Here is a 15843-nt window from a genome sequence, read left to right on the forward strand (position 1 = left end):
AATCTGAATGAAATAAGTTATAAGCGATGTAGTATGTTGCTATATGTATAGTGTTCCGTATTATATTTTGAATTTTAATATGTTAGCAAAGCATGTAATGAAATAAGGACGAAATCAACTACACACATCAACATTGTCTAGGGATATTTTGAATTTACTCAATTATTTCAAAATTTATTAAAGATAACATGCAACATGTTTATATTTTTATAAAGCCCATTTATCTGACTATACTCCAGAATAAATAATAAACCATATTATTTTGCGTAAACTATTTTATCCTTAAATAAAGAAAAAACGTAAAATAATGGTAAACTAACAATTAATGTTTGTCTCAAGAAAATGTGTTAAATGTAAAAAAGTTTTTGTTTTTAACAGTCATATGAAAAATCAGTAGTCTGTAAAACTATCCAGGACATTTATAACGTCCTGCAACAATTTTTCATACTTTGAATTAAGTTATCCAAGTCTTGCTGTGGTATATTGTCCCAGGTCCGACTAAGATGCAAAAAAGTGGCTCATCCGTCGCAACATTTGCAGGAAAATTCCTCGAAGCCCTTCTTTGGAGTATGGCCCACGCGTGCTCTATGGGGTTTAGGTCAGGTGATTGAGTGGGACAGCCTAAGACCGATACGTCTTGTTCCTACAACCATCTACGAGTGGTGACGATCACCACTCCCGCTGTGTGCGGACGGGTGCTATCGTGCATGAGCGTGAATTCTTGGCCCATTTTTAGTCTATGGAGCTAAATTATTGGCACAAGCATCTCGTTACGACATTTTTTGGCCGCCATGGTGTTTCTGATCCAAACGAGGTCTGTTCTTCCACCAAGATAAATTCTCGCCCAAACCATAATTATGCCGCCGTGGTATGAATGGACTTTCTGAAGATGCTGCAGACGGCTATCATGACCAGGGAATCGCCAAACACGTACGCTACGTATATGGGGATGGAAACCGAACCGGGACTCATCGGTAAACAGCACTACAGACCATTAGTTATCATCCTTCTCCTATTCCTATCATCCAGAGAGCAAATTTACACGAACCCACTCTAGTCGTCGTCCACGATTTCCTCGGCGTAGTGCTGGAGTATGAAACGGCCTGCGAGCATAAAGGTTAGCTTCATGCAGCCTTCTCCTTACAGTTTGGTCACTCACAAGCAACTGGTCCTCTGGCTGGAGCCTCTGAACCAATTGAAGTGCCGTAACATTTGGTTCTCTTTTCGCGGCAACTTGCAAATATCGGTCTTGTCGTTGATTGGTTATGCGCTTTCCACCTGGATATCTTTCAGTCACTTCACCAGTAGCACGGTAGCGTGACCATAACCTAGATATGACGTTTTGTCTTGTTCCAATCTCCTCAGCAATTCTCTGTTGAGTAGCCCCAGCTTGAAGCATGCCTCCTGCCCTTAGCATTTCTTCTCTCGTTAAATTGCACCGCTGCATGATGCACACAATAGGTTTAACTTCGAAATTAATCGATAACTTGTTATAAAACTTAAATTTGACCCAAAAAAATATCGTAATATGACGGTAGGTAGACGTAACCTTCGGCCATCGCTACCATTATGTCGCGTAAAAATTTTATTTTTATATATTTTTTTCAAATTCAAATTTAGAAGAAGTCCAAGAAGGTTTACAAAATAGTCTTTCATCAAAAGATTTTAAAACCGGATATGATTTTTCGAGTTTAAGAATTTTATACAAAATATCCCTAGACGGTGTTGATGTGTATATAAACATTTTACGTTAAATTTGATATTATTATTGATGTCAAAACTTCTTATGAATTCAAAACTTGTATATAACTAGTAAAAAAATCGTAAGAAAAAAGCTACTAAATCTATACATAAAAACCATACAATTGGAGTGTCTGTTCGTGATATTTAAATATCGCTTTTTACTTAATCCGTATGTATATGTACCGAAAGAACATTTTTAATCATTTTTGTCTGTTTGTTCCGGCTAATCGGATTTGACGGTACTATCAGATAGCTAATGTAATAAGGAGTAACGTAGGCTAAAACAATAACTTTTGTTGAATTCAAACACATGAAGTTACATACAGCACAGCTAGTATATTTATAACTTGTACATTTCATATGACAAGCCACCAGTGCCTATATACCTAAAGGAGTGTATTATACTATAATCATTAAAATAAACGTTATTTTTAAATACACCTAAAATGACGTGTTTGACATTCAAAATAAAAACATTCTTCATTCATGTCTGCTTTTAAAAGCATTTCAGAACAAACATGTGCAGTGTAGAATTCAATGTAGCTAGAAGCTATCACTGGAAAATAGATTCCGGGAAGAAGCGAATAGAAACTTAATAGTTACTCTTTTGAAATTATCAAGGTCACGATTCTTGTAACATTTATAGGTAATTGGATAGAAGACGCAAGTGTGCAGACAAGATATATATACGCTAAAATATATAGAGTATTTTATATTGAAGTGTTGACATGTCAATAAAATTCTAAGTAACATTAAAATCCTTTTAGTGATCCACCGTGATTCCCACACAGAAAAGTACAAAAGTAAAATGTTTTTACGAATTTTCAGCGATACTAGAACGTTTTCGGATTTTGAATAACACTTTTAAAGCCGAAGGAGTAAGGATATATTTCGTAAAGTTATCAGTAAAAATTGTTTTGCAAGCATAACTGTTAATTTTTATGCTTGCTTATTATTTTTACTTTACTATGAATGGCAAAGGTACTTACTATTAGCCTCAATTTAACTTAAAGCATTACATATGTATAGCAAAAACAGCTTATTAATTTCCCACTAAGGCTAAGGCCTCCTCTCTCTCTTTGAGAAGCAGGTTTGGAACACATTTCACCACCCTGTTCCAATGCGGGTTGGTGAAATACATGTGTGGCAGAATTTCTTTGATATTAGATAGAATATAGGTTTCCTAACGATGTTTTTCTTCATCGATGAACACGAGATGAATTATAAAGACAAATTAAGTCCTTGAATATTCAATGGCGCTTGGACGCGTTTTAACCTCTGGGACCACACACATGGATACAATTGTATAAATGTACGTACATCATTTTCGATTTTGGCTGAATATTAAGATTGCGGTCGATTGGTTTCGGACAATGACATGAGTCTGTGGGGGCTTTGTCACAAGATAGAATTAAATTCTTTGAAAACAAACGATTTAGCAAACATGTACAAATCCAAGCAAGAAACTAGTTAGAAATGTTATAAATTCCAGTGCATGTTTGAGTATCAGCGTGGTGAATAGATTATGTATGTGAAGGAATCTCATACTTTTTCACGTGTATAATTCGATTCGCTTAAAATAATATCATGCTCTTAAATTTGCAACGTATTTTGTATTTTACGTTGGTACTTTTGAATCGTCAGTTTATCAACTTAGTTTTAAATCAACCTTACAAGCAATTGTTTTGTATAATTTGAAAAACAAAAATGTACTTACCTTTTTTATAATATTAGTAACCTTTTAAGGATGGTCGTTTTGTCATTGGCGTTTAACCAAATCTTTAAAATATATACATACTCAGATTTTTTCCAAATTATTCTATAATGCGGAAATAAATATTATTTTAATTGCGACGTTAAATTCGTCGTTAAATAAAGGTCAAAATTAAAAATGGATATTTTTTTTCTTTTCTACATGATAATAATACATTCTTCTCAATAATTATGTAGTTAATGTATTTAATTTCATTGGTAAGAGCTAAACACACTTGCAGAGTAAACGCAACCATGATATTAGTAGTGATATCTATTTCTGTAATTATGTGGAAAATGTCATCTCTCATCGGAACGTTAAGTGCTTTTCTTTTCTATCCATTGTATTAGTGTAAACTGATCGACAGCTCACCTTCGCATCTATATAATACATATATAAAATATCCGCAGTAACTAGTTTCCTCAGCAAGCAATAAATCATTATTGAAATGATACTATTAAATGCAGTATACCGAAGCCGTCGAATTTTGCGTCAAGTGGCCAGAGTTACACGTGTAGCTACGTTGTTATGTTATCTGTATTTTCATCATTATATAATACGACGAGTAATATCACGTTATAAATAGTAATATGGGTTTCATGTTTTTATTAATATGACACTCGGCACATAATAAATACAATAATTAAAATGTGCTTAACAGTTTACTTACTGATCATTATCTGCTTCATTACATATTTTATATTTGACTTTACGGGTTATGCTAATTGGCTTTTTGAATCCTTTGATATTTATTTTATCCTCGCTTTTAATAGTTATGAGTATTAAAAATATCGTGAGCTATCTGACCTCCTTTGTCAACTGTTCTGAAACTTCACTTATGCACTGGTATTTTGCATCTCTTCCTATACTTTTATACGTATTATGGTCGTAAGTTGACTTAGAATTATTTAACAAGGACGAGTTAAAATCTACGGGATCATTTAGAAATTGTACAATCCTAAAACTGCTAATAATGCTAAAATCATGTCTAGAAAAAGCACGTCACAAATCGTATCAATTCTGATTGAAAGATGTCGTGAACTGTTACAACTCACGGAATCCTTCCAAGTCAAATTCGTAATTAGACCGTATCCTGAAAGTAGCGCCAATAACAGAGAAAGAAAAATAGTTTCCTTTGAGGTAGGATTTTTGAAAAAGAGATATAACATAGAAGAGTGTTGGAGACAGAGAGAGTTGGAGAGGAAGAGCAAGACATAAGAATAATTGATGGTGTGAGGCGAGTTATGATAGAAGTGGATGTGAACGATCAGATGACGAATGATACAGGAGAATGGTAGAAGAATCTTACTTTTAAGATGACGTCAGATAGGGAAGTATGTGAATGCTGCATCTACCTAACCTCTAAATTGGTATAAAGGCGGGAGGATGATGATGGAAGGAAAATCTATACTACAATATCCACGTCAAGGCCACCATCTTGTATAGAAAATACGTTTCGACGACGGTGTTCCAAATCTATCCTCAATATATTTGACTTTGATTAAATATAGTTCGACGGAATATCATCGTGAATCGTTAGATTAATTAACTCGCGTTAATTATCATTATAGTCGTTTATACTCACTGAAACTTGTTTAGGGTAAAATGTCCGACATCGACTCACGCTCGTGTGTACCTACGTCAATAAAATACGAATCGTACTTTAATAAGCCCCGTTTAAAGTGTATAATTGTATTGGAGCTGTTAGTCATTTATTGAGGTTTTGAAAATATATTGTAAATTACTCAAATCACGTTATGCTAAATAGAAGCGACGATGCTGTCAATTTTTGTCGAGCGACGTTCTCGATCGATTTATTTTATTTAAAGTAATTTTTTGTTCACTATTAACGAATTTACAAAAAGCATTGCAAATAATTTTGACTTGAATATTTGATGCAAATACTATACGTTCGTTGGCTATGCATTATATGGCAACAGCCTGTAAATTTCTTATAACTGGTCTAAGAGGTCTTTTCTCCATTTGTGGAGAGGGTTGGTAGATTAGCATGTGTCAGAATTTTGTCGAAATTAGACGCATGCAGGTTTCATCACGAGGTTTTCCGTCACCGACGAGCTCGAGATGAATAAACACAAATTAAGCATATTAAAATTCAGTGGTGCGTGCATGGATTTTAACCGGCAATCATCGGTTTAAATGTACGCGTTCCAACCAATGGGCCAACTCGGCACTGCCTTGCATTCGTCGTAGGTAAACAAGTTATTTTATTTACTTCGCTTAACTCAACTGTAAATAAAATTCACAAGGTAATTTCTATATTTCTTTTTAATCGCTTTATTTTTCTTTTGATATTACGACGATTCTCGCGAAGACTTTTTCAAATGTTTGCGATAAGAAATATCAAGAAAAATTTCTACAATAGAAAACTGAGTAATATTGTTATTGTTCCCGCTTTGAACTTAAAAGTTATAGAATAGCCTTACGATATAATACTTATATTTCCTAGCTTATAAAACATGCATGGAACTTGCTTACAACTCTGCGACACGGCTACGATACGATAACAACATGCATGTTTTACGCGTGTGTTATCAACGCGTTTTTTATACTAACCAATACGACATTCGATCTGACAGTTCACAGTTCCTGGGATAGATACTACTCTCGCGTTTATGGTAGCGTATTAGAATATATAACATATGAAACTAAAGAAAAAAGAATCGAAAAGCGAGCTGTTATTTACCGCCTTTTTGAATAATTTGTTTTTAAGGAAATTATTTCAATATAAATGTATTTCCTAGATGATCTTAATACTTCTCGAGATATTTTATTTATATTTATCCTAACATAATATTGAAGTGTCACAAACGTCAAGGCCTGAAATCGCATTAGAATAAAAAAAAAATCCAAATAAGTTTTCTGTTTTGTAAAAAGACAAAAAAATTACGTAACACATTTTCCAGGCACACTATTGGTTGTCCCACATATCTAATTTGAACTTTTATTTAATCTTAATTATTGGTTTTTGATATGTTTGGAATTCGATACAGTTATAAACAAAGAGTATTTTTTAAATAAAATACAAATATGTTTTAGTAATTATTTTTTACAAAGGTTTCAAAATATTAAACAATTTTCCAATAGATTCCGCAATATACATATGTTTCATTTTTTTTTAAAAAAAAATTTCAAAGATAATGCTTCCGGTTATTTAAAAAAAAAACGTTTTTATTTTAATCTGTATTCCTAAACTAACGCCTTGTCTGCTTACAGAATATTCGAGAAGGTGCGTCAGTATTTCGGCGCGCAGAGCGAATCTATACCCATGTCGTTCGTTCTGGGCTTCTACGTCAGCCTGGTGGTGAAACGGTGGTGGGAGCAGTACAAGCTGCTGCCCTGGCCGGACACGCTGGCTCTCTTCATCTCAGCCGGGATACCTGGAGCGGTTAGTAGAGTAATCACACTGGTAGTCTATATAAAGAATCCATCAGTGACCTAGAGCAAACGTAAAGTGTCAACCACGTGCATTTAATTATCTGAGAGATAAGTATCGCAAAAACTTTAAAATAAAAAAAAATAAGAAAATTGCTTTTTGTAAATAATACACTTCCACACACACATGGAACTTATACAGTGTGAGTATATTGAAGTACAGTCAGCGTAAGAAAACCTTCGTTAGTTATCAAATTCATTCCTTTATCAAGTCTTAAACTCTTAGTACCTTTTGATGCTAAACATCAAATCATTGCATTATTGCTCCCGCGAAAATAGATCTTAAGGTGACGAATGTTTTCTTACCCCGACTGTACATATTTGATAAACGATTTGCCTTAAAACGTTATAATGGCAATACTGGCGCGATGGTTGCGGTGCTATTATGTACGTGGTGACATTAACAGCAGGTATGCGGCGCTACGCTGCGTTAAGCTTTCAAATAGACTTTAAGGTATGTTTTACATCGCTCTTGAACCCAATTAGCACATCGGGCGAAGCTTGTTTTAAAGCCTCAGTAACAGCCTATATTAAAAATATGTCCTCAGCCTTATACATAAACCTTGTATCGTTTTGTGTCTTGGTCCCTTATTTCGATTCCATTATAACATTGCTAATACCCCTTTTAGAACATAATGCATTCATAAACTTGATTTATATTTTTAACTACGCTTAATGTCATTGTGATGAATTTTCGATTCATACTGATTGTTGTCGCTGAGAGAATAAGCCGATACAGTGAAACATATGCATTATGCAGTCATCTACAGGTTTTTGTTTTTTAGGTACAGTCAGCATAAAAATATGTAGACTTTTAATTTTCCAATACATGAAAATATGTACGTTTATTTTACATGTATAACAAAAATTTAATGTTGTATTTAACATTTATACATTAACTATAAATTTAAAACATGTATGTACATATTTATAAATAGAATAGACAGACTAGGATAGCAATATTTTGTTAAAAGGAGAACCTTAATTTGATAATGTTTTCTTGATCAATGAATTATGAATTATTAATGATTAATCAATGAACTATTTACTTGAACAACGGCCTTAGGTGAAAAATCATCGGCAATATTTATAATTTTGATGCTGGCTGTACACGTCCTTGGAACTCTTTATCATGGTAACACTATTCTTTAAGAAAACTTTCAAAATTGTTAAAACATTCTACATTACCTTGCCCTTTACATGTAAATAGCTTAATTATATTTCGTAATAATATTCATTGCATGTATTTATTATAATTACATTCATCCATATGCATGTTTAAGTAACAATATAATAGGTACCTCGTAATTTAACAGTATGTTGGTTAAATTGCATATTTTATGTTAATTTTTTGTTTAATATGTCATTACGAAATGTTATGTATAACTTGTATTCTTTGCGAACGTCACTACATGACGTGGTGACGGTATTGACATGGCCTATTATTATTATATTATATCTGTGTATAATATGTCGAGTCTTATAGTTATGACACATATTATATGTCTCTTGATACCTCACAGTTATTGTTGAGATTTCTGTACTACAAAAAAAACGTAGTCGCCTAAAAGACGGGAAATTTATGATGTGTATAATTTTCTTATGTTTTTAATATTTCTGTATGACGTTATTTAAAAATCTACAGTTTATAAAACAAGCTTCAGTTTTCCGTGTGTCGCTCCGCCCACGTAAACGATTAAAACAAAGTTGCCAGTAACAGTATTGCAACTTAAAACTTAGCTGATGTCATGCGAATGCTAAACAATAATATTTTTTATTGTTGCCGATGCGAAAATTTATTTCTTTTCAAACAAAGCGAATTCAACCTTCAAGTGCTTCCTATTTTATGCATTTATTATTATTAAATATAATGAACAATGGTTCGCGTATAAAACCTTTTAAAGATATTTTATTAAACTGGAACATTTTGATTATAGAACAAAGGTTAAAGAAAGCCCTCAAAAGCAAAGGAACTATTAACAATTGTTTCACATGATAATAAAATTGTAAGAAGTTACAATTAACTATAATTAGATATTTCAATGAAACGTAAAATACGTAATATTTAGGCAAGAGTACTATAATTATTATTTAATCTGTTTATTTTATACATATTCTAAAATCAAATTCATATTATTATAAACACGTCGATTTTCTTCGCGAACTAGAATGTGTCATAGCTGTATGTTGCAATACTTTTGCCTTTTCTACGACGAAAGAAAAAAAATAACCTAGAATATTCTAGGTGTTTTTAGCGAGATAAGTCAGCAATTCAAATTACTATCTAAATATTTGAATGATTGTTATGCTGGCGTATTAACATTCATATCATTTAATTCGTTGTTTCCACAGCGCATCGCTATGTCGAAACACGGCAAGCGCACTCCGCGGTAGGACAATAAGCGGGTATTGGATATGCAAACAATTTCGTTCGCAAATCAACAGCTTGCGTTGAAATAACACAGCTATTCAACAGACAAAAGAAAAATAAAGATTCGTGAATAGTTTTTTTTTTCTATAATTCATATTTTTTTATAAAGTTTTTATCTCACTTAAAATAAATCACTCAACTAATTTGACATAACATCAAGTGTTGCTATTCTATATTAAAAACTATCTCCAATAGATAGATTTTAATATAGAATAACGTTAAATAAGACATATATTACTATTGTTTAAAAATCGTGACCTACGTAGGTATAAATTAGTATAATTATAACTAATATTTAATTATCGTTGATAAGTGCGTTCATGAAGGGTATTTGGTAAGGTGACTGCTGTATTGGCGTAAGAACGTTCTGAAAGTTTTATTGTAAGTGCAACACAAGAATCAATATTTGGAAGCGGAATTAATAAATTATACACATATACCAAATTCCATTAGACACGTTGTTTTAAATGAAAAAAAATATATATATTAATTTAAAATATATTATCTGTTGCGATCCTTTGTTCGAAGTTCGAAAAAGGAATGCTGTCCAAGGAAGAATTGTATTTAATACGAAACGTTTATTTTTTATGTTTGTTTTGTTTGTAGTACCTGTTATTGCGAGGTAAAATGAGTTTAAAATGCAATTTTTAAGAGAAGAAAAATAACATATGTAATTATAAATACTGTATGAGAAAATTCTGAAAGCCACTCATCGCAAACATTTTAATTAATCATGAAACTATTTTAAATTAAAGTTTTCTTAATAACGTAAATATGCTTCGTATAAATAAACGAGTTTTAGTGACAATGTTTTGCTATGAAGGGACAAAAATTAATTCGATATTTGAATATGAGTACTTTAAATAAGATTTGATTTAATTTATAGCGGTTTATCTGTTTGTATGGATATTTGTTACACAATTTACCTCGCTGGATACATCTAAAATAATTGTGAATAAAATAGAATAGAATATTCCTTTCAAAATTTTATTTAAACAAAGGAAAAACTAAATGAAATTTGAGCCGAGCCAAACGGTATAAGTCAATTTTCATAAAAATGTCGAGTTTTTTCACATAAATGGACGCCGATATGCTGGCTGTGTGGTTATAATGAAATATTTCGACTTTGGTTATCTTTTAAAAAACAATAGTTAATGGTAAAAATATACATCAAACATACATACAGTCCATGTTACTGTATGTGTCATACCTACCCAGTGCATTGAGAGAGACAACTGTTTGCACCGCTTTTCAAAATCCTACATTCAACTAAAAACAATATTGGCACAACTAAAAGGTTTTAACTAGAAAAAACGAATATAAAGCAGCTTTACTCTACGCAAATGGGCATTACGAACGAATGTAGTCGAACAAATAATTATGTACCTAACTAACTTACATTCTCAACTGAAGTTATACATACAATGTTGAGTTCCAAACAGTTACAAACATAAATTGCTAACTCTTCAGCTGACGGCCCCTATAGATAGATAATGTATTGATTTTTACGCGACCCGAATTAATACCAATCAAGTATCAGACAATGATACGTCGAAGAATCGATAGTTTTCAGATTAAGTGGATATTGTACCTTTGAATTTAAGCCTTCAAGGTCGAATTTCATTGCAACGTTCATACGTAACGTTTTTGATAAAACATTGCACCGCTATAATCGAATTTATTATTCAAATAAATAGTGATTATTTAATAACAATTTTTCATTACTTGCAATTAGTCGCCCAGCGGCTTCTCTCGCGTTTTACGGGTTTGTTATATGTTAGACAAAAATAACATATGTCTTATTGGATTTCAAGTTTGCTTCATTCGAAATTTAATCAAATTCGGTTCGGTTTGATAGTGGAAGAGCGACGGACGCACTGCCAGAGTTACTTTGACATTTATAACATTGATAAAGATTATACTCGAATATGTGTACAATGATCAATTCCAAACATCTGATTATTCAGCAATACTGGCGTGGTGGGTAAACCCTTCCTAAACTCAACCTCAGACGTTCGGCTATACAATATATTTTTACATACATAAACATAAATCCCACTCAATCACGGCTTGGAAAGACAATGAAACGATTAGGTGGCAATTATATAAACAGCTGTTTTTTAACCTTTATTTATTATAATCATTGAATAATTGCATTGCGAAGTTATTCTAGAAAATTAAATTCATATATATTTCGTAGTAAATATTTTTAGATGGTGTATAGCTGACCAACGAACTGTGAATGGGAAGCGCTAACAAGGTAAAGTATAATGAAGGAATTAATAATTATTAATTTTTGTATGTTATGCGAAGTTTGCATCTGCGATCGTATGACCTGGCTATTGTTCTTTTTAATTAAATATTATGTCTTTGCAATTTTTTTGTACGCGATTTTACTTATATTTAAGGTATGATTAACTTGTAATGTTTAACTATTTAATCACGGTTTTAAAATACTCATCTCTATGTATATATCCTTTGTTCCTGTATTTGCTAAGTGTTAACGTAGCTCGTCTGTAGGAAATGATCGTAGCCTCAAAAGATCTATAAAATATAACCTATAATAATATAATGTAGTAGCTTAAATAAACATACAAACTTATTAGACATAAATATTGGTGTAAAATGACGATTGTTTCATTGCTATTGTTCGTATGTAGGTAGGTCGTATCTATGTGTTTCGGAATTATTATCAAACTGGCATTTGTTTCTTGAGTTATATAACCTTTTTCATACGTAACGCAGCTTAACTTTGTTCCGAGTTTAAATTTTAATTGTTTTTAATCGTTAATTAAATTAATTTATACTAAGGTTACATTAATATCAGCCTTTGTTGAGCTTAAGATAAAGATTCTGTGTCATAATAATGCGACTGTAGTCGTGGTCTGCGCAATTGTTTTCTCTCTTCTTTGATAACGCGAGAGCATAGATTATCAGTGGAGTTTACCCGGTTTTAAACAACAATTTTAGGGTAAGAATGACATGTTCTAGCCACTGGGCAATCTTGACGGAGCTGGAACGTAAGCTCATGAACGTAGAAATAACGTCATTAAATTATGGTACTCTGAGGAATTCTTATCAAATATTTAATCTGTAATCAATTATTAAGTAATCTAGCTTTAATTATAGAATGCACTTCCTATTTTAATTTTTAAAAATATAAGCGAAATCTACGTCGACACGTTACTAACTTCTGACCGGCAGACTTAAAGTACGCGTATAATAGTTTGTGAGCGTTATATCGTCTCATATATCAAGAAATCGAAACAATATCTTGTCTCAAATATTATGACTTCCGACGGCTAGAATGAGTTAACTAGATATTAGCTTTCTTAATAAGATTGAATTGTTTTGTTTTGAAAAATATTAAAAAACAGTTTCTAATCATAACGAAATAAACTGAGTTGCATTCATGTATATTCGTATTAAAATTTCCAGTGCCGCGACCTGCCACCAGGGAATCTCATCATTGCCAATACATGCCATAGTCGATTCATATGCGGTATGTTAATTTGTCATCCACAAACAGACTCGCATTCAAATTTGTGTGGTCTCAAAAGAGCTAGATGCAAAGCTGGAACGTAGAGATGACTATTTCTATATCTATTTGCTAAATTATACCGTACAGTCTTATCTTATTTGTTTTATCTAACCTTAAGATGTTACTGTTTAAACATAATGCTTTTATGATATTATCTCCACAAATCTGAGGGCAAATCAGCTATACTTTGCGAGAAGTTCTGAGAAAAAGACTTCAAGGAATTGCTCGCATTTTCACAATGAGATCTTAAAGGGAACATTATAATATAATAATAAATTGCAACGAGCAACATCCATCTTTAAAATATTTGTAATAAACTACATTTTCTGTAGAATCTCTGTAATGATTTTTATTTATTTTTACTCTGTACAGTTCAAAAAGGTTTTATTGTATTACATATGGCCCAAAAAATCCAGTTAGTTCTTATAAGAACTTCTGCATATGACATAATGTTAGTGGCCGTAATCTAATATACATACTAACGTTTCGTTTTTATATATCGACTTCCTACTGATAGATTTATAGCTATTGCCAGGATAGTCCAAAAATCATACCTCCGCATCGAAAATGGCCTGCGTACAAAGTGTTATTAATGTTGCATTAAAATCAAATAAATTAAATTCGAATGACGTCTCAAAATAATTGAATACATTGCATTAATCGAAATCAATTATGTGCCACTTGTATTGTTTGTGTTATTTTTATTCAATTAATGTAAAGTGAAATGTAAACTTAGTTTTTGCATTCCGGTCAAGGTTGAGCTGACAGATTATAAACTGTCACGAAACTTGATGCACGTGACACATGAGGCGTGTGACTATTGTCTATACATATAATAAAATTGGAGTGTCTGTTTGTCATATTAAAATAGATCTTTTTTACAATTTTTGTCAGTTTGTTCCGGCTAATTTTTGGGACCGCTGGACCAATTATGACGGGACTTTCACTGGCATATATCTAATATAATACGGAGTAACTTAGGCTACAATAATATTATTACAAACGCGTACAAGGTCGCGGGCACAGCTAGTTATATTATTATCCGAGTTATGGCCATTTCTCGTGCCGAATACGAACCGATATAAAGGCTTTGACTCTTCTAAATTTAGTCGCTGAATCTGTCAAGCAATAAGTAACGGTGGATGTATCGCGCCGCGGATTCGGTTAAAAAAGTATTTTTACTCCAACAGACGTAGTGTTTCGTTTGATAAAAATATCTTTACCTAAATAATAATAGGCTATTTGAGTGGTTTTTAAAATCCATTTTATATTATATAGTAGAGGTTAAGGGACCCACATTAAAACTTGATTTTTTTTATTTCTAGTACATATTTGCCAAGTAAGTAAGTATATTTAAATAACGCGCGAAAACGATACTTGGACAATATGGCGCTGCAATGGGGTAACTTTGCTGTATTTTAATCTGTGGTACATATAGTAGAAAAGCAAGGTTTACAAGAAAGTGACTTCATCATAAGCCCAGCCAATTTTTTGTGTCACGTGACAAACGTTTGAAAAAAAATAATTATTGATTTTTCAATAAATTAAGTATTATTTTCAAGTTTCGTTACTAAATAACCATTTTTAAACTCATAATATACACTGATTACAATAATGCACGATTTATTTTTCGCATTGTCAAATAGCCTATTCCGAAATTATAGCACTACTAAATTGATCTGTTAGTAACGAATATTTATCAAACGTAACATTTTTCTAATGTAATTGCCAAGTGACTTTAAGGGGATATTTATAATTAAGACTGTTAAAGACTTGTATGAATAAAATATGTCATATAATATCTGCATTTTTTACAAAACGATCCCAAAAGCAAAAGCTGCAACGTTGCAAAAAAAGAAAAAACTCTGTTTCATTAGAAATAATGTATGAACTATATATCGAAGTAATTATTAATAACATTTAATATATCGAAGTGGGTACAGCCTAAATGCAATGTTAACTGCGGGCACAAGGGACATAGCGTCTTAGTTCCTAAGGTTGGTGACGCATTGACGATGTAAGGAATAGTTAATACTTCTTATAGGGTCATTGTCTATGGGTGATGGTGACCACTTACCATCAGGTGGCCCATATGCTCGTCCGCCAAGCTATTTCATAAAAAAAAAATGTATACAATCTTAGTTCAACGTGTGACATCCCCTCAGCGACAAAAATTTTAAAAACAAATTCAAAATAAATTCGATTACGGTATGAATTTAAAAAAAACACTTTCAATATAAGAAAATAAACTATTATTAGTTCACAATTTATAATAACTTCTGACCTCGAAAAGTTAAGGGTATACGTCAGTTGCATTAAAATTGAATGGCGAATTTTGATTGACGCAGCGCTAACCGGGTCTCCTTGTTATTGCATTAAATTGTCGCGTTATTTGAACTACGGACGTTAAGTTCGCATAGCTTTCAGTGACTACCCTTTTATTTGCTCTATCATTTTTTTAATTTACCTAAAACGTTTATTTCAACCTCGTGAGAAAATATAAAAATATATTTATTAAATATGAATAAGTTTAATTATTTATAGGTATATATTTTTAATCAAATATTTTTAACAAGAGTCAATAGCTTGTCTGTATAAATTTATATAAATAAATATAAAAAAATAAAAATGTAAATTTGTAATATAATCGACTCCTATTCTGATTTTCTTTCTTTCTTTCTTCATTGAAGCTTTGGTTAATAGTGGCATTAGGAAATAATGTAAAAACCTCGTCTTATTGGTCATATCGTCGTATCGTTTGTCCACTCGTCACATAGGGCTTGATTTTTTACCCAGGTTCGGAATTTCGATTCAACTAGGAAATGGAAATGCTGCTAGGATCCTAGCTACGCGGTCATAATTTGTACAATACGGCACAATTTAAATAGATCTTTCACTATTAAAAAGCCTAGATGCAAACGG

The 15843-nt window shown here is 32.1% G+C and overlaps 1 protein-coding gene across 2 annotated transcripts in view; it reads left to right on the forward strand.

The window, feature by feature from the left end:
- Positions 1-15843, forward strand: part of LOC124543013 (bestrophin-4) — an 81131-nt gene that overhangs the window by 40579 nt on the left and 24709 nt on the right. Inside the window, exons 1-2 of one of the 2 annotated variants that reach the window (XM_047121007.1) lie at positions 6763-6902; positions 11594-11640. In XM_047121007.1, coding sequence (XP_046976963.1) covers positions 11623-11640 — 18 coding nt within the window. In that variant the 5' untranslated portion in view covers positions 6763-6902; positions 11594-11622. Of the gene's footprint in view, positions 1-6730; positions 6903-11593; positions 11641-15843 lie in introns of those variants that run through there. The other variant, XM_047121006.1, reaches the window with a different exon arrangement.

The sequence above is a fragment of the Vanessa cardui genome, chromosome Z (genome assembly GCF_905220365.1).
Source record: "Vanessa cardui chromosome Z, ilVanCard2.1, whole genome shotgun sequence".
Taxonomy (NCBI): Eukaryota; Metazoa; Arthropoda; class Insecta; order Lepidoptera; family Nymphalidae; genus Vanessa; species Vanessa cardui.